The following is a 25,395-nucleotide window of genomic DNA, read 5'->3' on the forward strand; positions in this document are numbered from 1 at the left end:
GTCTTTGCATCCTCCTCACAACTCACAATCCCACCTAGTTTTGTGTCGTCAGCAAACTTGGAAATATTACATTTGTTTCCATCATCCAAATCATTTATATATATTGTGAATAGCTGGGGCCCAAGTACTGATCCTTATGGTACTCCACTAGTCACTGTCCGCCACCCCGAAAAAGACTTGTTTATTCCTACTCTATGTTTCCTGTCAGTTAACCAATTTTCAATCCATGCCAATACATTACCCCCAATCCTATGTGCTTTAATTTTGCACACTTACCTCTTATGTGAGACTTTATCAAAGGCCTTCTGAAAATCCAAATACACTACATCCACTGGTTCTCCCTTATCTATTCTATCAGTCACATCCTCAAAAAACTCCAGTAGGTTTGTTGAACATGATTTTCCTTTTATAAATCCATGTTGACTTTGTCGACTCCCATTGATATTATCTAAGTGTGCCGTTATCACATCCTTTATAATAGACTCCAGCATTTTCCCTACTACTGATTCAGGCTAACCGGTCTGTAATTCCCCGTTTTCTCTCTCCCTCCTTTTTTAAATAGTGAGGTTACATTTGCCACCCTCCAATCTGCAGGAACTGTTCCATAATCTATAGAATTTTGGAAGATGACAACCAATGCATCTACTATTTCCATGGCTACCTCTTTAAGTTCTCATAGAACAGAGTGGTTGAAAACAAAGGCTCAGAATTTGCTGTCGGAGGCTTCCCCACGGGCCGATGCCTCTGACCGCACAAATTTCTACGAAATTTCGACGGTGGTCCCAGAGGTTCGGAGACTTGCAGTCCTGGGCCTCTACACGAAGGCCACTGTCGGCACCCACGTATCCCAGCAGCGTATAGGCTTCGTATGCATCACTGGGATCATGTGGGCCAGCTCAACCTATCAGAGTAGGGGTATTCCCATTCATACTTATGATGGTTCCCTATATACGGAACCACCATAAGTATGAATGGAAATACCCCCAAAAACACAGAAACACTGAAAATAACTTTAAAAAAAAGTCACATATTTCAAAATAATAAAAATGGAATTTAATTATTTAAAACAAAAAATTAATTATTTGAAAAATAATTTTTTATATAATTAAAGGGTCTAAAAATAAACTTACCTTATTTAACAGGATGTTAAATGTTTAAATTTAAATTTTTTTTTTCTGTACTTTAAAAGTCATACGCAGGCCTTACACCTGCTTTTATCAGTCATAAGAATTTGAAGGACATTCGCTGGGCATGGGTAATAGCCCAACTCTCCTTCGGATGTGGTGGATCGGTGAAGAGGATTCTTGACAGGTCGCAAGTTCCGGGTTCAGCTGCATGCGCTTCGCATACCTAAACCTGCGGGGATTCCACGGGTGAGTGCGCACCTTGTACACGCCCGTGGGGAGCGTGAATAAATGCTGCTCAGGGTTTCAACCTGGTGCACAGATCTGCTGTTTGAAATGGCAATGGGTCTGTTGATGAACATAGGGTAAGCGGTTAAACCACAAATGCTGCCCGCCACTGTAAACAGCGGAGCGCACATCGGTGAGTGGCTGGAGACTTGCTGACTACATCGCAGGTTCAGTAAAAACCAGTGCTGTCCCCAAAACGTTCATTTGCAGTCTCAGCACTACATCAGTTCACCGTCCACTTCAACTTCACTGACCAGTCTTAGTGTGTGTTCAGTCGGTGAAATTCAAAGGAGAGGGCAATAAACTGGTAAGTAAATGCAGTGGTAGATCTCATGACTGCAACGGAGAACTTTGAAGAGGGGACAGGACTTGTGTTTGTTCCCCCTGATCGAATGCTACAAACGAGTGAGGCTTCATTGTGTCTTTGGTCCTTTAGGGACCTGAGCGCATAAATCTCGGCTGACACTCCAGTGCAGTGCTGAGGGAGTGCTGCACTGTCGGAGGCCCCATCTGCTCTCTCACGTGGACGTAAAAGATCCCATGACACTATTTCTAAGAAGAGCAGGGGAGTTATCCCCGGTGTCCTGGCTAATATTTATCCCTCAATCAAAATACCCAAAAAGTAGATTATCTGGTCATTATCACATTTAAACATTTAAAAATCACATGGATGAACTACAACAATTGTACATCCCTGTCTGCCGTAAAAGTAAAAAAGGGAAGGTGGCGTGGCTATCAAGGGAAATCAGGGATAGTATTAAAGCCAAGGAAGTGGCATACAAATTGGCCAGAAATAGCAGCGAACCCGGGGACTGGGAGAAATTTAGAACTCAGCAGAGGAGGACAAAGGGTTTGATTAGGGCAGGGAAAATAGAGTACGAGAGGAAGCTTGCAGGGAACATTAAGATGGACTGCAAAAGCTTCTATAGATATGTAAAGAGAAAAAGGTTAGTAAAGACAAATGTAGGTCCCCTGCAGTCAGAATCAGGAGAAGTCATAACGGAGAACAAAGAAATGGCAGACCAATTGAACAAGTATTTTGGTTCGGTATTCACTAAGGAGGACACAAACAACCTTCCGCATATAAAAGGGGTCAGAGGGTCTAGTAAGGAGGAGGAACTGAGGGAAATCCTTATTAGTCGAGAAATTGTGTTGGGGAAATTGATGTGATTGAAGGCCGATAAATCCCCAGGGCCTGATGGACTGCATCCCAGAGTACTTAAAGAGGTGGCCTTGGAAATAACGGATGCATTGACAGTCATTTTCCAACATTCCATAGACTCTGGGTCTGTTCCTATGGAGTGGAGGGTAGCCAATGTAACCCCACTTTTTAAAAAAGAAGGGAGAGAGAAAACAGGGAATTATAGACCGGTCAGCCTGACATCGGTAGTGGGTAAAATGATGGAATCAATTATTAAGGATGTCATAGCAGCGCATTTGGAAAGAGGTGTCATGATAGGTCCAAGTCAGCATGGATTTGTGAAAGGGAAATCATGCTTGACAAATCTTCTGGAATTTTTTGAGGATGTTTCCAGTGGAGTGGACAAGGGAGAACCAGTTGATGTGGTATATTTGGACTTTCAGAAGGCTTTCGACAAGGTGCCACACAAGAGATTAATGTGCAAAGTTAAAGCACATGGGATTGGGGGTAGTGTGCTGACGTGGATTGAGAACTGGTTGGCAGACAGGAAGCAAAGAGTAGGAATAAATGGGTACTTTTCAGAATGGCAGGCAGTGACTAGTGGGGTACCGCAAAGTTCTGTGCTGGGGCCCCAGCTGTTTACATTGTACATTAATGATTTAGACGAGGGGATTAAATATAGTATCTCCAAATTTGCAGATGACACTAAGTTGTTTGGCAGTGTGAGCTGCGAGGAGGATGCTATGAGGCTGCAGAGTGACTTGGATAGGTTAGGTGAGTGGGCAACTGCATGGCAGATGAAGTATAATGTGGATAAATGTGAGGTTATCCACTTTGGTGGTAAAAACAGAGAGACAAGACTATTATCTGAATGGTGACAGATTAGGAAAAGGGGAGGTGCAACGAGACCTGGGTGTCATGGTACATCAGTCATTGAAGGTTGGCATGCAGGTACAGCAGGCGGTTAAGAAAGCAAATGGCATGTTGGCCTTCATAACGAGGGGATTTGAGTACAGGGGCAGGGAGGTGTTACTACAGTTGTACAGGGCCTTGGTGAGGCCACACCTGGAATATTGTGTACCGTTTTTGTCTCCTAACTTGAGGAAGGATATTCTTGCTATTGAGGGAGTGCAGCGAAGGTTCACCAGACTGATTCCCGGGATGGCGGGACTGACATATCAAGAAAGACTGGATCAATTGGGTTTGTATTCACTGGAGTTCAGAAGAATGAGAGGGGACCTCATAGAAATGTTTAAAATTCTGACGGGTTTAGACAGGTTAGATGCAGAAAGAATGTTCCCAATGTTGGGGAAGTCCAAAACCAGGGGTCACAGTCTAAGGATAAGGGCTAAGCCATTTCAGACTCAGATGAGGAGAAACTTCTTCGCCCAGAGAGTGGTGAACCTGTGGAATTTTCTACCACAGAAAGTTGTTGAGGCCAATTCACTAAATATATTCAAAAAGGAGTTAGATGTAGTCCTTACTACTAGGGGGATCAAGGGGTATGGCAAGAAAGCAGGAATGCAGGTACTGAAGTTGCATGTTCAGCCATGAACTCACTGAATGGCGGTGCAGGCTCGAAGGGCCGAATGGCCTACTCCTGCACCTATTTTCTATGTTTCTATGTTTCTATTGCTGTTTGTGGGAGCTTGCTTGTGCGCAAATTGGCTGCCGCGTTTCCCACATTACAACAGTGACTACACTCCAAAAGTACTTCATTGGCTGTAAAGCGCTTTGAGACGTTCAGTGGTCGTGAAAGGTGCTATATAAATCCAAGTCTTTCTTTCTTTCTTCTTTTGCCATTGGTGGCCATGCCTTCAGCTGCCCTAGGCCCTATGCTTTGGAATTCCCTCCCGACATCTCTCCACCTCACCACCTCTCTCTCTCCTTCTTGAAGAGGCTTCTTTAAACTTACCTCTTTGACCAAGCTTCCTGTCCTAAATCTCCTTACATGATTTGGTGTCAAATTTTGTTTGATAATTGCTGCTGTGAAGCGCCTTGGCGAGTTTTACTATGTTAAAGGCGCTATATCAATGCAAATTGTTCTTGACGATGAAATAGAAAAAGACAGCTTACAAGGACCGATTGGTACCAGGGTGAAAGTGCAGATGGCCAGAGGTGAGAGAACTGATGCCTGCAAGGTATTCAGTTCATCACATTTAGGTGACATACTCTGTGTTAAATGGGCCGTCAGTAATCATGCTCTTTGCAGTTTCTGTAATTTTTTCCACTTCTTTAAACACTCCTTTTTTGCGACAAGACAATTCAAAATATTAACTTTTAAAATGTGAAATGAAAAATGTGCCACTTTGCTTCTAATCATTGTCGAATCGAAGAGCTTTCGTCTGTGGGCTGGAAGAATTTGATACCGGCATCAGACTGACCTCCCTGAAGAGCCAGATTCCTCCTTTCTTTACCTGCTGGATGTTTTTCCCTTCACTTTGCCAGCAGACAAAACCCATTCATCTCGGCCAACGTCCTTTGTGTGTGACTAACGACCCTGCAGACAGCGGCTGAAAAGGTCGAGGCCGCAATTCCGTGACCACTTGCTGATCATCCAGGGGGTCGGGCGGTCAAGCCTCGATAAATGGCTCGACTCGACTTGACTCGACAGCCCAGCTGGACGTCAGCGGGGGGTGGGAGTGGGGGTTGGCAGCTCATGGGCGTTGGAGAGTGCGGGGGGGGCGGTGGGGGGGCAATATCAGAGCTGCCGGGGGGCCGAAAGCCTCATGGCAGTACAGAAAGCTGCCCAGCTGCAGAGGTCGTGTATGTGTGTCAACGTTGAATCTAACCTCCGGGTCACCCAGAGGCGGAAAAACCAGCTACCCGCGGTATAACAGCCATAGAACTTCAGCCACAGAATGGAGAGCTGACGGGACGGTGTCTGCAGCTGGAAGCTCTGATTAATTGTTGCCTCCCACCAAACCTTTACCAACTCAAAGGCTGGTGCTCCAGATGCACAGGATGGAATTTCAGTTGCTGCTGCAAACTGGTCTTGCACCACCAACCCAGAACTCAGCCGGTCCTGCCTTACTCCGGAGCTACACTGCAGAGCTAGCTGTTAGCGCAAATCCCAAACTGCCCTGCAGTGAGGCTGGCTGTGCGCGTTGTAGCAGATCTGCTGAAGCCTATGAGGAATCAAGCACAATATTATTTGCATTAACTGTTGACCACAAGTTCGCGATGGGCCAAATGGCCTCCTTCTGCGCTGTAAGATTCTATGAAGGGAGGAGTCAGGTTGGGAGTGGATTACAAGGTAATGAATTAATTTAGTGGCTCAAACGCTGTTTTGTGAGCCATAATCCCCCTCCAATGTCTCTGCCCAAGGTTCAATTACTACCACTCAGAGACTCTTTTACATGTTCCTCGAGTTGCCTGTATTCATTGCTGAAGCTTCGTTACGCAATGCTATTGCGGCAGAGCAAGAGCACGGCACATCAGGGAATAGCAAATTATATCGAAAAGCGGCTTGCAGAGGAATTCGCCACCCTTGTGGTAAAGAAAGTGAGTATTAAATGGTGGATAAGGGAGGGAGTACAAAATGGTGGCAAAGAAAGTGAGTATGAAATGGTGGCGAAAAAAGGATTACAAAAATTGGGGATGGAGGTTAGTTTCTGAAAAGATCAATTATCTCACAGCCTCCCACACCCACCTGAACCACACTGTGGGACAGCAGTGGCCATCATGGATCCAACTGTGCCATGCCTGGAAGTGTGATCATGTGACGATGAGGTCCCACCAACCAAAATCACTGGTTACCTCAGGTTGTCACCATCGAAGGGGAATATGACACTCACTCCCCTCAGTTCATAGGCGGTGGGAATCGTTTCATAGCCCAGTGATTTGATAATACACTGCAGTGAAATGTAGAAAGAGGAAAAATAGCCAGGATGGAAAGCACTGTTTTAACAGTGCCAGTTTCAGGAGTGATCACCCATGAAAGGGGCAGAAGATCTTACCAACAAAATCCATCACTGCATCACAAGTAAAGAAAGGTATCAGTGGACCTCCCGTGGCATTGCTGATGGAAGAGGGAGGGTACGCTGTTTTATAAGGAGGTGAATTGCCTGTACAGTTAAAATATTAAATAGAATTATGGAAAGTTATTCAGAAACATAGAAACATAGAAAATAGGTGCAGGAAAAGGCCATTTGGCCCTTCGAGCCTGCACCACCATTCAATATGATCATGGCTGATCATGCAACTTCAGTACCCCATTCCTGCTTTCTCTCCATACCCCTTGATCCCTTTAGCCATAAGGGCCACATCTAACTCCCTTTTAAATATATCTAACGAACTGGCCTCAACAACTTTCTGTGGTAGAGAATTCTACAGGTTCACAATTCTCTGAGTGAAGTTTCTCCTCATCTCGGTCCTAAATGACTTACCCCTTATCCTTAGACTGTGACCCCTGGTTCTGGACTTCCCCAACATCGGGAACATTCTTCCTGCATCTAACCTGTCCAATCCTGTCAGAATTTTATATGCTTCTATGAGAACCCCTCTCATTCTTCTAAATTCCAGTGAATATAAGCCTAATCGATCCAGTCTTTCTTCATATATCAGTTCTGCCATCCCAGGAATCAGTCTGGTGAACCTTTGCTGCACTCCCTCAATAGCAAGAATATCCTTCCTCAGATTAGGAGACCAAAACTGCACTCAATACTCAAAGTGTGGTCTGCAGTAAGACCTCCCTGCTCGTTTACTCAAATCGACTCGCTACGAAGGCCAGCATGCCATTTGCTTTATTTACTGCCTGCTGTACCTGCATGCTTACCTTCAATGACTGATGTACCATGACACCCAGGTCTCTTTGCACCTCCCCTTTTCCTATTCTGTCATCATTCAGAGAATGATCTGCCTTCCTGTTTTTGCTACCAAAGTGGATAACCTCACATTTATCCACATTATACTGCATCTGCCATGCATTTGCCCATTCACCTAACCTGTCCAAGTCCCCCTGCAGCCTCCTTGCATCCTTCTCACAGCTCGCACTAACACCCAGCTTAGTGTCATCTGCAAAAGTGGCGATATTACATTCAATTCCTTCGTCTAAATCATGAATTTATATTGTAAATAGCTGGGGTCCCAGCACTGATCCCTACGGCACCTCACTAGTCTCTGCCTGCCATTTTGAAAAGGACCATGTGTCTTAATTTTGCACACTAATCTCCTGTGTGGGACCTTGTCAAAAGCCTTTTGAAAGTCTAAATACACCACATCCACTGGTTCTCCCTTATCCACTCTACTAGTTACATCCTCAAAAAACTCTAGAAGATTTGTCAAGCATGATTTCCCTTTCATAAATCCATGCTGACTTGGACCGATCCTGTTACTGCTTTCCAAATGCGCTGCTATTACATCTTTAATAATTGATTCCAGCCTTTTCCCCACCATCGATGTCAGGCTAACTGGTCTATAATTCCCTGTTTTCTCTCTCCCTCCTTTTTTAAAAAGTAGGGTTACATTAGCTACCCTCCAATCCATAGGAACTGAACTAGAGTCCATGGAATGTTGGAAAATGACCACCAATGCATCGACTATTTCGAGGGCCACTTCCTTAAGTACTCTGGGATGCAGACTATCAGGCCCTGGGGATTTATTGACCTTCAGTCCCTTCAATTTCACCAACACCATTTCCTGACTAATAAGGGTTTCCCTCAGTTCCCCCTTCTCGCTAGACCCTCGGTCCCCTAGTAATTAATGATTGTCTCCTTTAACCACTAAAGGTTTGCCTACAAAACAACAATGCATCATTGGCTGTGAAGTGCTTTGAGGCATATAGAGTGAGTGAAAGGTGCTTTCTAAATACCAATTCCTTTTCTCTTGCAGATGTATAAAGAACAATAACTGTTTCCAAGTTCGTTCTCATGATAAAAGCAAACCTTTCCTCTGGAACAAGCACACGACAGCTTTAACAAACATAAAATTGGATAAAAAAGCAAACGTTACCTCATAAAATGTTCAAAAGTTAATGCTTGATTTTGTTTTGATACTCTAAAAACACAGCTTTAGTTCCCACATGTACGCTGATGACACCCAGCTCTACCTCATCACCACTTCTCTCAACCCTTCCACGGTCTCTAAATTGTCAGACTGTTTATCTGACATCCAGTTCTGAATGAGCAGAAATTTTCTACAATTATATATTGGGAAGACCGAAGCCATTGTTTTCGGTCCCCGCCACAAACTCCATTCCCTAGCCACCGACTCCATCCCTCTCCCCAACTCCTGTCTGAGGCTGAACCAGACTGTTCGCAACCTTGATGTCATATTTGACCCTAAAATGAACTTTCGACCACATATCTGCAACATAACTAAGACCGCCTATTTCCACATCCGTAACATCGCCCCTCTCCGCCCTTGCCTCAGCTCATCCGCTGCTGAAGCCCTCATCCATGCCTTTGTTACCTCTAGACTTGACTACTCCAATTCACTCCTGGCTGGCCTCCCACATTCTACCCTATGCAAACTAGAGGTGATCCAAAACTCGGCTGCCCGTGTCCTAACTTGCACCAAGTCCTGCTCATCCATCACCCCTGTGCTCGCTGACCTACATTGGCTTCCGGTTAAGCAATGTCTCGATTTCAAAATTCTCATCCTTATTTTCAAATTCCTCCACTGCCTCGCCCCCTCCCTATCTCTGTAATCTCCTCCAGCCCCCAAACCCCCCCACCCAGAGATGTCTGTGCTCCTCTAATTCTGCCCTCTTGAGCAACCCTGATTATAATTGCTCAACCATTGGTGGCCATGCCTTCTGTTGCCTAGGCCCAAGTTCTGGAACTCCTTGCCTAAACCTCTCTGCTTCTCTACCTCTCTTTCCTCCCACAAGACGCTCCTTAAAACATATCTCTTTTCCCAAACTTTAGGTCACCTGCGCTAATTTCTACTTATGCGGCCTGGTGTCAATTTTTTTAATCTTATAATACTCCTGTGAAGCGTCTTGGGATGTTTCACTACATTAAAGGTGCTATATAAATGCAATAAGTTGTTGTTGTACACAGAAATAGTCTTCAAGCCAAAAATGGTCTCTTGTTTTTATTCTGTCAGAAATTTTCAATGATATGGGAAGAGTTGGGGTAAACAACAATAAAAAAACAAGCTCTCCATGGTCAGTTTTGTTGTCACTGAAAATATTTCTAGAATTTTCCTCAGCTAAAGTCTGAAAGTTCATGCTTTACATTTCTATAAGGCTTTTAGACAAAAAAAAAGCAGATATGTGGCCCGGTGCCAGGCTTCTCCACAATACTGCAAGCGTGCAGAGGTAATAAACTGCAGGCTCTGGTAAACATTAAGCATTTGATCATTTAAATCTGCAACTTGTCTTAAAAAAAAACTTTTTAAACTTTATTCTTCCATGAATGTATGACTTAGTTTGTTTTCAAATCATTTGTGGAAAAACAAAAACGTCAAAATCATTTTACGGCAGGAGCAAAGGCACACTTCCGTTTGCACCGAATAGTGGATGTGCTCAGAGACGTCAGGACAGTGTGAGAGGTACATTTCATTAGGCTGCTGTGAAAGGTGCAACTTGGTTGATGATTTTATTCTGTTAGAAAAATTATTTTCAGCGCACTGTCGGCAGGCAGAGGGGCAAGAAATGGAAATGGTGGAGAGTTTTTCCGCCAAAAGTATTTTGACCAATTTTATTGGTCAAGGTTCCGCATTGCTTTATTGGTAGATTTGAGTTGCTGCTCATGTTTGATTTGTTGCAGATTTGCTTACTTTTGATTTGTACATTTGCTAGCTTTTAATTAATGATTTATTGTTGTTTTGAGAAAATGAAACTTAAATAAATTAAAAAGTGTGACATCAAAACATGATGCAAGACGTGTGATGTGATAAACAAGAAGTGATGGTGCACCATTTTATATTCTTTGGTTGCCTGAGGAAGAGAGTGTTTGAAGACCAGGACCTCAAACCCGGCACTAAGCTCATGGTCTACAGAGCAGTAATGATACCTGCCCTCCTATATGCCTCAGAGACATGGACTTTGTACAGCAGGGACCTCAAAATGCTGGAGAAGTATCATCAACGCTGCCTCTGCAAGATCCTGCAAATCCATTGGCAGGATAGGCGCATCAACATCAGTGTCCTTGCTCAGGCCAACATCCCCAGCATCGAAGCATCGATCAGCTCGATCAGCTCCGCTGGACGGGTCACATCGTCTGCATGCCTGATACGAGGTTCCCAAATCAGGCGCTCTACTCAAAGCTCCGACATGGCAAGCGAGCCCCGGGTGGGCAGAGGAAACGCTTCAATGACACCCTCAGAGCCTCCTTGAAAAAGTGCAACAACCCCATCGGCACCTGGGAATCCCTTGCCCAAGACCACCCAAAGTGGAGGAAAAACATCTGGGAAGGCGTTGAACAACTCGAGTCTCTTCGTCGAGAGCAAGCTGAAGCCAAGAGTCGACAGCAGAAGAAGCATGCGTCAACCCAGGCACTCCAACCACCGTCTGCCCACCTGTGACAGAGTCTGTAGGTCCGGCATTGTCAGTCACCTGAGAACTCATTTTTAGTGTGGAAGCAAGTCATCCTCGACTCCGAGGGACTGCCTAAGAAGAAGAATACAGATTCAATATAAATAGTGTGAAAAGTATCAGTGCTATCTTGACACCAAGGTTGGGAGAAAATTGCTCACAACCAAGTCTGCTCTTGAACCAAAAGATGCAGCATCGAGTTCAGTCCATCTTACTCAATAATATTAGCTCAACTGTTACACACTCAGTAGTCCTTACCCTATAGAATTAGAAACTCCCCACTTATACATTAACCCTTACTTGTTGAACAAACAGAACTCTACACAGTTACACAGTGAGTAATCCTTAGCCTGTTCAATAAACAGCAACCCTGTGCAATTACACAGCAAATAACCCTTGCCCTGCTGAATAAAGAGCAACTTCAGTTACACAGAGAAATCATTACTCTGCTCAAAACAGTTCCTTTAAAAAGTGCTACTGCATTATGAAATCCCACAGTGATGAAAATAGTATTTAAATTCCTCCCCGTCAGGAACTCTATCCCAAGACAAAAAATAGAATGGATTCACCATCAGACTACTCACAAAAGTGGCAAACAGAGAGAAGGAAGCAATGTGAAGTATTTTAAAGACATTGGTCCAGAAATTCAGTTTTTGGCCATATCAGTTTTTTCCCTGTTATTTAATGGAAAAAATACCACTAATAACTTTGCCGTTTTTTAAGGGGGTAAAATTGACAAAAAAAATGCGCCCGTCGGTAAAAATCAGCATTGCACGAGGATTCGCAGTGGAAACCACGGTCCTCGCCAAATTTAGCTCGAGGCCTATCACCGCCAAAAATACAGGCACTGGGAGGGGAGAAAACACGCAAAAAAAATTGCAAAAACAAAAAAATAAACAATCAGAAAATATTCAGGGTACACTTAACTAATGAACTGCTGAAAATGAATTAAAAAATAAAAACTTTAACTTATCTTTTTTATAGGTCTTCATACCTATCGCTGTTTCTGGGGCTTCCAACGCAGGCTTTTCTCAGGCATTTTTTTTTACCTTGAGTACGGGTTCACCGGACGGCCAATTTTAAACGGAGCATTTTTTTTGGCGTTGAACGTCATTGATCCGCTTTTTGGCAATATTTCAAAACCGCCAGTCGTTAACTTTGGCCAATTTAGGCGAGCACCTTTTACCGGCAAAAAACGGTGAAATATCACCGAAAAAAACGTGTGCACGGATGGCCAATTTCTCCCCATCAGGATTCATGTTAGATCCAATTGATGAGATGTCACTTAATCCAGTTTTAACGACAATTTCATTTTTGTTCAGAAGTACTGTTGAATTCATTGCAGTTCAAATCCCCGTGACACATAAGCAAACAAACTGTCCAACTAACCTTTGTGAGCATAGAGATGAAGCGATTCAGAGCAGTGTGGGTCTCTCCCGTCAGCACCTGGTGCGCTCCCACCTCCACCTTGAGGGAGTAGTAAAGTGCGGACTCCAGATCACTCATGTACACTTTGGAACTGCAAACAAGGTCACAAGAAAAATTCAACGAAATTGCTATGCCTCGACACAGAGACAAGGATACAGCTACACTGAGACACTGAGACAGGGATACAGTTACACTAAGATAATGCGACAGCAATACAGTTACACTGATATTTCATAACTCTCTCAACAAAAATATATTCTAATGAGAAGGAAAGAATGTAAGGGAAGGGATAACCATCCATGGCTAACTAATGAAATAAGGGATGATATCAAATTGAAAACAAGCGCATATAAAGTGGCCAAGACGAGTGGGAGGCCAGAGGATTGGGAAACTTTGAAAAGCTAGCAAAGAATGACAAAAAAAAAATAAAGAGAAGGAAGATAGATTAACTAGAACAAAATATAAATACAGATAGTAAGAGTTTCTACAAGTACATAAAAAAGAAAAGACTGGCTAAAGTAAATGATGGTCCCTTAGAGGATGAGACTGAGGAATTAATAATGGGAAACAGGGAGATGGCAGAGACTTTGAACACATATTTTGTATCGGTCTTCACAGTAGAAGACACTAAAAACATCCCAATAGTGGATAATCAAGGGGCTATAGGGAGGGAGGAACTTAATATAATCACTATCACTAAAGAACTAATATTCGGTAAAATAATGGGACTAAAGGCAGACAAGTCCCCTGGACCTGATGTCTTGCATTCTAAAATAAGTGGCTGCAGTGATAGTGGATGCATTGGTTATAATGTATCAAAGTTCCCTGGATTCTGGGAAGGTCCCAGCAGATTAGAAAACCGCAAATGTAACACCCCTATTTAAAAAAGGAGGCAGACAGAAAACAGGAAACTATTGACCAGTTAGCCTAACATCTGCCATTGGGAAAATGCAGGAGTCCATTATTAAGGATGCAGTAGTGGGACATTTTGAAAAGCATGATTCAATCAAGCGGAGTCAGTATAGTTTTATGAAAGGGAAATCATGTTTGACAAATTTGCTGGAGTTCTTTTTGGATGTAATGAACAGGGTGGATAAGGGGGAACCAGAGGATGTGGTGTATTTGGATTTCCAGAAGGCATTCGATAAGGTGCCACATAAAAAGGTTACTGCACAAGATAAAAGTTCACCGGATTGGGGGAATCATCATCATCATAGGCAGTCCCTCGAAATCGAGGCAGACTTGCTTCCACTCTAAAAATGAATTCTTAGGTGACTGAACAGTCCAATACGGGAATTACAGTCTCTGTCACAGGTGGGACAGACAGTCATTGAAGGAAAGCGTGTTTGGGACTGCTTTGCCGCACGCTCCTTCTGCTGCCTGCGCTTGATTTCTGTATGCTCTTGGTGATGAGACTCGAGGTGCTCAGTGCCCTCCCGGATGCACTTCCTCCACTTAGGGCAGTCATTGGCCAGGGACTCCCAGGTGTCGGTGGGGATGTTGCATTTTATCAAGGAGGCTTTATGCGTGTAGTGTATGGAGAAGGAGTCAGACTGAACACTGTGAGCTCAAAGTAATGTGTGACAGTCTTTTATTGCAGGTCTCCAGAGTGCCTCTCCAACCTGTGAAGCACTCTTAAATACCTGTGCTCCCAAGGGATTATGAGATCACTTTGGACTCCGGGCAATGAGCCCTCTGGTGGCTGTACAGAATATACACAAGTCCACATACATAACAACATTCCCCCCGAAAGTCAATAGTGTAACTATTTACAATGTGAGTCGATCTGGGGCCCTTCTTGCCCTGGTTGATCGTCTCGGTGTGAAGGCTGGTGTTGTTGAATCATTTGTTGGGCCCTCGCTGGGCTGCTGTGCAGCTAGCCTTTCTGGGCTGCCTGGTGTGTTGGGCCCTGCAGGGCTGCTGTGGATGATGGGTTCTGCTTCATGGTCAACTGTGGTGTCGGTTGCCACTGGTGTATATGTTGGGGGATCAAAAAAGGTAGGGCCCAAGGTGGGTTGCTCAGTATAGTCCGTGAATCTGAGTTTGATTTGGTCCAAGTGTTTCCGGTGAATGAGTCCATTTGAAAGTTTGACCCGAAACACCCTGCTCCCCTCTTTTTAGCCACGACAGTGCCGGGAAGCCACTTGGGACCTTGCCCATAATTTAATACAAATACAGGATCATTGACTTCAATCTAGCGTGACACATTTGCGCTATCATGGTATGCACTTTGTTGAAGACGCCTGCTCTCTACCTGTTCATGTAGATCAGGGTGAACTAATGAGAGCCTTGTCTTAAGTGCTCTTTTCATGAGCAGTTCAGCAGGTGGGATCCCAGTGAGTGAATGTGGTCTCGTGCGGTAGCTAAGCAGGACTCGGGATAGGCGAGTCTGCGGTGAGCCTTCAGTTAGTTACGCTCATCAAGCCTTGCTTGAAGGTTTGCACTGCTCCCTCTGCCTGACCATTGGATGCTCATTTAAATGGGGCAGATGTGACATGATCCGTTATGGGTCATAAATTCTTTGAACTCATCACTGGTAAAACATGGCCCGTTGTCGCTCATCAGGACATCGGGTAAGTCATGTGCAGCAAAAATGGCCCGCAGGCTTTCAGTAGTGGCAGCGGACGTGCTAGCCGACATTATCTCACATTCAATCCACTTGGGGTACACGCCTACAACCCCCAAGGAACATTTTACCCAAGAACGGGCCTGCATAGTTGACATGTACCCGAGACCACGATTTGGAGGGCCAACACCATAAACTTAGCGGCGCCTCCATGGGTACATTGCTTAACTGCAAGCATGTATTACATCTGTGAACGCAGGACTCTAAGTCCACATCGATACCAGGCCACCACACGTGGGATCTGGCTATTGCTTTCATCATTACGGTGCCTGGGTGGCTGCTGTGGAGGTCATTGATGAAGGTGTCTCTGCCCTTCTTGGGGACCACTACTCGATTGCCCCACAGAAGGCAGTCTGCCTGTATAGACATTTCATCTTTGCGCCGCTGGAACGGCTTTATCTCTTCCTGCATTTCCATTGGGACACTGGACCAGCTCCCATGAAGCACACAGCTTTTGACTCGAGATAATAAGGGGTACTGGCTTGTCCAGGTTTTGATCTGCTGGGCAGTGACGGGTGATTGTTCACTCTCAAATGCTTCCATAACCATGGGTAGATCTGCGTGCTGCGCCATTTCCACCCCGGTGGTGGGCAATGGCAGCCAACTGAGAGCATCGGCGCAGTTTTCTGTGTCTGGCCTGTGGCGGATGGCATAGTTGTAGGCGGACAATGTGAGCGCCCATCTCTGGATGTGGGCCGATGCGTTGGTATTTATCCCTTTGCTTTCGGAAAACAGGGATATAAGTGGCTTATGGTCAGTTTCCAATTCAAATTTTAGCCCAAACAGGTATTGATGCATTTTTTTTACCCCATAGACACACGCTAATGCTTTTTTTTCAATCATGCTGTAGGTCCTCTTGGCCTTAGACAGACTCCTGGATGCATAAGCAACTGATTGCAGTTTCCCAAAATCATTGGCTTGTTGCAATACACACCCGACGCCATATGACGACGCATCACATGCTAGTACCAAACGCTTACATGGATCATACAACACAAGCAATTTGTTTGAACATAACAATTTTCTCGCTTTTACAAAGGCATTTTCTTGGCTTTTGCCTCAAACCCATTCACCCCCTTTTCATAGTAAGACATGCAGTGGTTCTAGCAGTGTGCTGAGACCCGGTAAGAAGTTACCAAAGTAGTTCAAGAGTCCCAGGAACGATCACAGCTCCATCACATTCTGTGGCCTCGATGCATTCTCGATTGCCTCCATCTTCGCGTTGGTGGGCCTGATGCCGTCCACCGCAATCCTCCTTCCCAGGAACTCCACTTCAGGCACCAGGAAAACGCACTTCGAGCGTTTTAATCTGAGCCCCACACGGTTGAGCCGACTAAGAATCTCCTCCAGGTTCTGCAGATGCTCGACTGTGTTCCGACCTGTGACCAAGATGTTGTCCTGGAAGACTACGGTGTGCGGGACTGACTTCAGTAAACTTTCCATGTTTCTCTGGAATATTGCCGCCGCTAATTGGATTCCAAACGGGCATCTGTTAGAAACAAAAAGACCTTTGTGCGTGTTGATGCAGATGAGGGCCTTCGCTGATTCCTCCAGTTCCTGCATCATGTAGGCTGAGGTCAGATCCAGCTTCGTGAACATCTTTCCTCCCGTCAGCATTGCAAAGAGGTCGTCGGCTTTTGGAAGTGGGTATTGGTCCTGCAGGGAGAAATGATTGATAGTTACTTTGTAATTGCCACAGATTCTGACGGTGCCGTCTCCCTTGAGGACTGGGACAATAGAACTGGCCCACTCGTTGAACTCGATCGGTGAAATGATGCCCTCTCTTTGTAGCCGGTCGAGCTCGATTTCTACCCTTTCTCTCATCATGTACGTTACTGATCTCACCCTTTGATGGATGGATTGAGCCCCCGGAATTAGGTGGATCTACACTTTTGCCCCTTGGAATTTTACGGTGCCTGATTCGAACAGCGAAGGAAATTTGTTTAAGACCTGTGCACACAAAGTGTTGTCAGCGGGCGATAGTGCTCGGATGTCGCCCCAGTTCCAGCGTATCTTTCCCAGCCAGTTCCTGCCGAGGAGTGTGGGACCATCGCCTGGTACCACCCAGAGTGATAGCTTGTGCACCGCTCCATTGTAGGAGACCTTTACGGTAGCACTGCCGTTTACAGGAATCAGTTCTTTCGTGTAAGTTCTTAGTTTCGTGCAAATTGGAGTTAAGATTGGCCGTGAGGCCTTGTTGCACCTTAACCTTTTGAAAGTCTTTTTGCCCATGATGGACTGTCCATGATGGACGACGTGTCCAGCTCCATTGACACCGGGAGTCCATTTAGTTCAACCTTCAGCATTATCGGGGGACAATTCATGGTGAATGTGTGCACCCCATGTACCTCTGCCTCCTTTATCAGAGGTTCTGTTTCGTCGTGATCCTCCATGGATCTGTCCTCCTCTGCAACGTGGTGATTTGCAGGTTTAGTAGGCCTAGCAGCTCGTCTGCACACTCGTTGGAGGTGTCCCATTGTTCCACAGCCCTTGCAAATGTATCCTTTGACTCGACATGAATGGAAACGATGATCACCCCCGCAGCATTCATCACCCTTGATGGTGGACTCTGAGACATCTGCGGATGTGTAGCTGCAGGTATGTGTGACCTGTCCTGTCCATTACGATTCAAAAACATCATCACTTTGTTCACAGTACTTGTAGCAGCACTTGTGTGGTGAGAGATTTGCTTAGTATTGTCACTGGTGGCAATGAACGCCTGGGCTATCGCTATGGCCTTACTCAAGGTTGGGGTCTCTATAGTCAAAAGTTTGCGAAGTATGGTTTCGGGGCCAATGCCAAGTACGAAAAAGTCTCTGAGCATGTGCTCCAAATGTCCTTTAAATTCGCAATGTCCTGCAAGGCATCTTAGCTTGGCAACATAACTCGCCACTTCCTGGCCTTCAGATATTTTGTAGGTGTAGAACCGGTACCTTGCCATCAGAATGCTTTCCTTCGGGTTCAAATATTCTCGGACCAGTGTGCACAAATTGTCGTACGATTTCTCTGTGGGTTTCGCTTGAGTAAGCAGATTCTTCATGAGGCCATACGTTGGTGCCCCACAGATGGTGAGGAGAATCGCTCTATGTTTGGCAGTGCTCTCTTCCCCATCTAGCTCATTGGCCACGAAGTATTGGTCGAGTCGTTCCACAAAATCATCTCCCTCCGAGAATTTCTCCAGGATGCCCACTGTTCTCTGCATCTTTGGGTTCGCTACCTGTATCTCGTCGCCAGTTGTAGTGTACGGAGAAAGAGTCAGACTGAACACTGTGGACTCAAAGTAAAGTGTGACCGTAGTCTTTTATTGCAAGTCTCCAGAGTACCTCTCCAACCTGTGAAGCCTTCTTAAATACCTGTGCTCCCAAGGGATTATGAGATCCCTTGGGGCTCCGGGGAATGAGCCCTCTGGTGGCTGTACAGAGTATATACAAATCCAGATATATAACAGTGCGTGTCCTTGAAACATTTCATCTGCTCAACTTGGGCCCGTCTGCCGTGTAGGAGTTCTGAGTAGAGCGCTTGCTTTGGGAGTCTTGTGTCAGGCATGCGAACAATGTGGCCTGCCCAGCGGAGCTGGTCGAGTGTGGTCAGTGCTTCGATGCTGGGGATGTTGGCCTGGTCAAGGACGCTAATGTTGATGCATCTGTTCTCCCAGGTGATTTGCAGGATCTTGCAGAGACATCATTGGTGGTATTTCTCCAGCGATTTGTGGTGTCTGCTGTATATGGTCCACGTCTCTGAACCATACAGTAGGCCGGGTATCACTACAGCCCTGTAGACCATGAGCTTGGTGGCAGATTTGAGGTCCTGATCTTTGAACACTCTTTTCCTCAGGCGGCCGAAGGCTGCACTGGCGCACTGGAGATGGTGTTGAATCTTGTCATCGATATCTGCCCTTGCCCGAGGTATGGAAAGTGGTCCACATTGTCCAGGGCTGCGCTGTGGATCTTGATGACTGGGGGGTAGTATTGTGTGGCCGGGTCAGGCTGGTGGAGGACCTTTGTCTTACGGATGTTTAGTGTAAGGCACATGCTTTTGTACGCCTCAGTGAAGATGTTGACAATGACTTGGAGTTCAGTCTCTGAATGTGCGCAGATGCATGCATCGTCCGTGTACTGTAGCTCGACGAGAGGTTGGGATGGTCTTGGATCTGGCCTGGAGATGACGAAGATTGAACAGGTTCACGCTGGTTCTGTAGTTTAGTTCCACTCCAGCGGGGAGCTTGTTGAGTGTGAGGTGGAGCATTGCAGCGAAGAAGATTGAGAAGATATATTAGCATGGATAGAGGATCGGCTAACTAACAGAAAACAGAGAGTCAGGATAAATGGGTCATCGCAGGAATCGGTGCTGGGGCCTTAACTATTTACAATCTATATTAATGACTTGGATGAAGGGGCTGAGTGTAATGTAGCCAAGTTTGCTGATGATACAAAGATGGGTGGGAAAGCAAACTGTCAGGAAGACACAATAAATCTGCAAAGGGATAAAGACAGGCTAAGTGCATGGGCAAAAATTTGGCAGATGGAGTATAATGTGGGAAACTGTGAGGTTATCCACTTTGGCAGAATGAATAGAAAAGCAAATTATTAACTTAAATGGAGAAAAATTGCAAAGTGCTGCAGTACAGAGGGATCTAGAGATTCTTGTGCATAAAACAAAAAAAAAGTTAGTATACAGATACAGCAAGTAATCAGGAAAGCAGGATTGTTACCCTTTATTGCAAAGGGGAATAGAGTATAAAAGCAGAGAAGTCCTGCTATAACTGTACAGGGTAACTGGCGAGGCCACACCTGGAGTACTGCGTACAGTTTTGGTCTCCGTATTTAAGGAAGGATATACTTGCATTTGAGGTTGTTCAGAGAAGGTTCACTCGGTTGATTCTGGAGCTGAGGATGTTGGCTTATGAGGATAGGTTGAGTAGGTTGGGCCTACATATATTGAAGTTGAGAAGAATGAGGTGATCTTATTGAAACATGTAAGATAATGAGGGCGCTCGACAAGGTGGATGCAGAGACGATATTTCCACTCATAGGGGAAACTAAAACTCGGGGACATAGTCTCAGAATAAGGGGCAGCCCATTTAAAACTAAGATGAGGAGGAATTTCTCCTCTCAGAGGGTTGTAAATCTATGGAATTCTCTGCCCCAGAGAGCTGTGGAGGCTGGGTCATTGAACATATTTAAGGCAGAGATAGACAGATTTTTGAGCGATAAGGGAATAAAGGGTTATGGGGAGTGGGCAGGGAAGTGGAGCTGAGTCCATGATCAGATCAGCCATGATTGTATTAAATGGCAGAGCAGGCTCGAGGGGCCAAATGGCTTATTCCTGCTCTTATTTCTTATGTACTTATGAGAAACTGAGATAGGGATACAGTTACACCCCGACAATGAGACAGCGATACAGTTACACTGAGACACTGAGACAGGGATACAGTTACACCCCGACACTCTCAGAGGGATGCAATTACTCTCGAAACTGACACAAGGCAGGTCATCACAAAAGTGAGAATTGGGTACTTCACTGTGGGCCGTCATTGACCACAGTCAAGTAAACATTTAGCCTTGCTATTTAATTAAGAGCTAGTTACTTCCAGTAATCCATGCCAGGTTTCGGCCCAAACCCAAAATGAAGAACCGTTTGCGGAACTTCTAGTTATGCGCTGAATCAAGTACAGGGAAGCCTGCTCAGCACTGATCTGGAGCTGTACCAGGTGCGTCCCATTGCATGGCTCAGGGGTCAGAGGTCGGACTGATTTCATGTCCTGTCACCGGCGGTCCTGTGAAAATGGTGGGCTGGCCGACTGGGGGGGTTCTGGACTCACTTGCAGTTCAGAAATAATCCTGGCATGGCTACTCGTGTTCTCACCTTTGGCATCATTGGAAATCCGCCTCTGCACCCATCCTCTGGGACATGTGCAGAGCATGTGGCCAAGGCTGATAAATGGACCATGAGATTGTCTATGTCAAGCTGGATGATGCCAGGGGCCAGAACTCTGTCTATTCACCTCTGGGACTGGAGTTTCAATCAAGCCCCAGTTGAAGCTGTTCCCCCATCCAATTCGGTTTTGAACCAGTCTGGACTTCTGAGTGGCATTTGTGGACATTTCTAAAAAGAACACCGTCACCGAGAAGTCTGATCTTTTGAACAGAAGTGCACATCCCAAGTATTTTGGTATTATATGATGTGAAGCTATCATTCATTGTTGGGGTTTTAGATAAATATTAAATATTAGCAAAGTAAACATTAGATCAACCCCACTGTCCAGCTCTGGGCATGGCAGATAGATGCCAGCCCCAGCTCAAACTGATGGGATGAAAGCCTTCCCTCTCAGCGAGCTGCTCACGTCGAGGCATCGCTTGTGGCCTAATATTGGCACTTGGCCTTCTCACCCTGGGGCTTGGTTTTGCTGTGCTTTTCGCTGACCAGGTGCTGAATCTAAACGGCAGCCAATAGGAGAGCCTGGCCAGAACCACCTGATGGGAGGAGGATGGGTCAAGGGCTCCCTCTAGTGTCAGAAAGAGATGGTACAGCACAGCCATTGCAACTCAGCTTCCACCAGCAAGCCCAGCTTTATTGCGCCCCCACCCCCTGACTATCTCAACCCCCTGGAACTTTCAGAAGTTCTCCCAGCAGAGGGGAGGTGGTGGGCGGGGGTGTGACAGGGCTAAAGCTGTGGCCCGTCACATTTACCCTGCCATTCGAAACATCTTACCTGTCGAAGTTTTTCCATGGTGGCATCGTGACCCCATCTGCAGAATCCGATACCGTCAGCTTGTAAGCGCCACGCGTCACCCCCGGCAACCGCTGCAAGTAATACGTATAGAAAGTGCGTGTTGGCATTTTCCTGTGGATCGGGAAGCAGCCAGATTCAGAACAAAGCAGGTGCATAGTTTCACCTCAAACCATCTCTTTCGATACAGAAATATTTGTCTTCCCCTTCTCCAGGTTCCCCAGTAATGCCCGACTCGCAGGCTTGGCACACACCATTCCCTGAGTTGCCATTCTGTACCCATCGCTGGCGAAGTCTGCCTGCTAATCGTCTGCAACACATGTTGAAAGACAAAGGGAGGATGCTTCACCAGATCTTACCTGAACATCCGTGGCGCGAGGGGGAGTGGGGGTGGGGGTAGAAAAAGAAAGATGTGTTATCGGTTTCAGTCAGACTCGAGTTGGACGATGACATTTCAGTGAAAGAGATGAAGTTCCTCGACCTCAGCTGGATGCCCACTCCCATTCTTAAGCACTGCTCCTATTCACTGGGGGTGGCACTGGGTGACTGGCAGTAATACATTAGTATCACCACTGCACATGACTCTAGTGAGGGAACTCAGAGTTTACGATATCACTCCATGTACCAAGGGAAGGGTGGCAAAGTCTGAAGTTCCAGGAGATAGAGGTAGTGAGGCGGAGAGGTTTAGGGAGGAAATTCTAGAGCTTTGGGGCCTAGGCATGGCCTTCTATGCTAGAGTGATGAAAATAATGGCCTTGCACACCCTATCTCACCAGCCCTACAACACTCCCCACCCCCCCACCGGACAACTTTCAAAATCTCTATTCCTCAGAGTTTAGCCTCTTCTGCATTCATCCTCCGTTTGTTCCACCACTGGCGGCTAAGCCTTCAGCTATCCAGTTCTGAATCTATGGGATTCACTCCCTAAACCTCTCTGACTGTCCCCCTCCCTCTTCATCTTTAAGACCCTCCTTAAAACGCATCTCCTTGACCAAGATTTTAGTCACCACCCCTGGGGATCGAAATTCGGTCCTGCCGTTTTTGAGGCGGTGACACCGGCTGAGTGCTGATTTTAAAGCCAGGCGGTAGGTGCCGCCTCAAAATGCAGAACTCAATTTTGCCACCCAAAAATGAGAGAGCAGCGCTAAAAGTGGCATTGCACAGTTATCTTCGGGCGCCAATGAAGCGGCAGCTCAGGAAGCCCACTGAATTTCCCAACGGTAGGCAGCGGCATGCGAGTAAAAAAATGAAAAAAAATGTTTCTAACACTTTCCCTCACCCACAAACTTCCCCACTGAGCCCATTAATAACTAACTGCTAACAAAAATAAACATAACCACTTACCTTGATCCCTGGACGCTACCGCCCTGGGATCCCTCATGTCCTGGCAGCTTTACCAGGCTGTATGGACATTAGTAAGGCCACCGTACTCACCTAATTCCCCAACAGCAGCGGCAAGGGGGCACTGCACACTCGATGACGTCACCACGAGGGTGGCGGCCGAACGCGCAACGGTAAATCTTGCTGCTGCCCCCACCGCCCGACTAAATTTTCCAACAGCCCAGGAACCCGGTTGCTGCCGACGGTAAGCACTTAAGCCGCCCGTTAGCTACCCTGCTGCGGCGGTAATGGGTGGCGTAAGAAACCAAACTTTGACCCGCCAATATCTTGGGCTCTGTGAAAGGGAAGAAAGAAAAAGATGGGACAGGCAAACTGAGAGAGATGGAGTTAGAGGGGAAAGATAGCGAGAAACAAAGTGATAGAAAGATGAGAAAAGATGACTACAGAGAAAAACAGAGAAAGAATAGAAAGAAAGAGAGAAAGAGATGAGAAAAACAGAAGGAAGCAAAAGTGAAGGGACAAGAAGCAATGGAAGGCAGACTAAAGTAGCTGGGTGGTCTTCAAAGTTTGAAAGAAGCAGTGCCCAAACATGCCCTGCCATTAATTCCCCGTGACCTTGCAGCCTGATATTTACTGTTTTGTATATCCCCTCTTTAAGACACGCAGGTCTCTGGATCACTGTTTAACCATGAGCAGATGGAGGCCTCATACTTGATCACAAATAATTTTCCCCTCCACTAACTCTGAAGAAAGCCTGGCACTTTGATAATGTCATCAGCACCATCCAATTATCCCCGGCGTCTGTCACGGGAGACAGTGGAAAGGGAGGCTGCGGCCTGGGACAGGCTTACACTTGACTTTAGCTTCTTCCCACATCTGTCCCTCAGGCTCTGATGAAATTCACCCTGGCAAGTTCTATTTAGCCAAATGCGGCGCGCTGCCCCGCTGCTGCTTGCTCTGTGCCACCGCACAGCTCCCCGGCATTAATCATCCATTCACTGAGAGAACGTCCCATCTGCTTGTCACTTAACTCGCCCATCGCACCAGTTGCCTCTGTTCAGTCACCCTGAAAAACGCTATTGTTTTCATGCAACAGTTTGGAACATTTTACTATTGTGCGAGAGTCGTACAATATCCTGTTCATATTCCATGCAGCGAAACATTAACTGTTTCGGACACGGCGACTGAAAACACCGGAGAGGGTGCTGGGGACAGTAAGCCGGCTTTTCAACCGTTCCTTCATCCAGTACTTATGGAAAGATTTTTTTTTGTAACAGTGAAAGAACCATATTGGGCCATAATTCGCAGCCTCGCCGGGTACGTACAAAGTGCGCATGGACCCGGCAAGGCCTCACAAAATCCGGTTCTCGGGGCGCAACGCGCATGTGCCAAGTGCCAGCTTTTCCGATCTGTCAAAATTTCCCCGGGAGAAGGAACAGATTGGGCTGAACTCTTGCCCAGTGAATGTCCCTCAAAGTTTTAGGCCTGGTAAAAGCAGGCGAATAGTCCACTTTTACCAGCATAACACTAATACATAGAAAAATTAAATGTAATCATTCATTTTTATATTAAAAACCCTGTCCATTAAGGTAAGTTTATTTTTCACCCTATTAAAACACATTAAAAAAAATTCCCCAAAATATATTTTTTTCGAAATCATTTAATTACTTTTAATTTCAATTAATTTTAAATATGTGAGGTGTTTTTTTTTGTTTATTGTGCTTTGTTTCTTGCTTTAGGGTTTTTTTTTCTCATTGAAAGTAATGGGAGCCCATACAAACAGAACTCCCATTATTATCAATGAGAATACTAGAAAGTGATTGGCGGTCCAGGTCCACGTGATTCCAACATAGATGTCTGTACCTGGAAGACATGTTCCCATGCACTGCACAGAGAATTAAGGCCTCAAACCAGAATCCTAAGTTTCTCTGTGACCACCAGGTAGCTTCAGAGATTTTTTTCGGGTCAGAGGCGTTCGTACGAAGGAAGCCTCTGACCGCAATTTTCATTCCATTGTTTGTAAAATTTTCACTCCCTGCCCCCATTCCCTCAGCAATGTTCCCCCTCAATTTTTTTGGGCGGGTGCACAATCCCTTTAAGGGGTTGCGCGGCCCATTCACAGTTTTGCGCACACGCGAAACTTAACATAGGAAAGGCCAATCCTTGGCTGTGCGGGACCAGCAGAGAGCTATTCGACCACGAGCAGCTTAGAGGGAACGTGGTCCCTTCAGCCCC

The 25,395-nt window shown here is 45.8% G+C and overlaps 1 protein-coding gene across 1 annotated transcript in view; it reads right to left on the bottom strand.

The window, feature by feature from the left end:
- Window positions 1–25,395, bottom strand: part of qsox1 (quiescin Q6 sulfhydryl oxidase 1) — a 175,188-nt gene that overhangs the window by 46,193 nt on the left and 103,600 nt on the right. Inside the window, exons 7-8 of the mRNA XM_070886224.1 lie at window positions 21,802–21,933; window positions 12,425–12,554 (exon numbers count right to left, since the gene is read on the bottom strand). Of these exons, the coding sequence (XP_070742325.1) occupies window positions 12,425–12,554; window positions 21,802–21,933 (262 nt within the window). The remainder of the gene's footprint in view (window positions 1–12,424; window positions 12,555–21,801; window positions 21,934–25,395) is intronic.

The sequence above is a fragment of the Pristiophorus japonicus genome, chromosome 8 (genome assembly GCF_044704955.1).
Source record: "Pristiophorus japonicus isolate sPriJap1 chromosome 8, sPriJap1.hap1, whole genome shotgun sequence".
Classification (NCBI taxonomy): Eukaryota; Metazoa; Chordata; class Chondrichthyes; family Pristiophoridae; genus Pristiophorus; species Pristiophorus japonicus.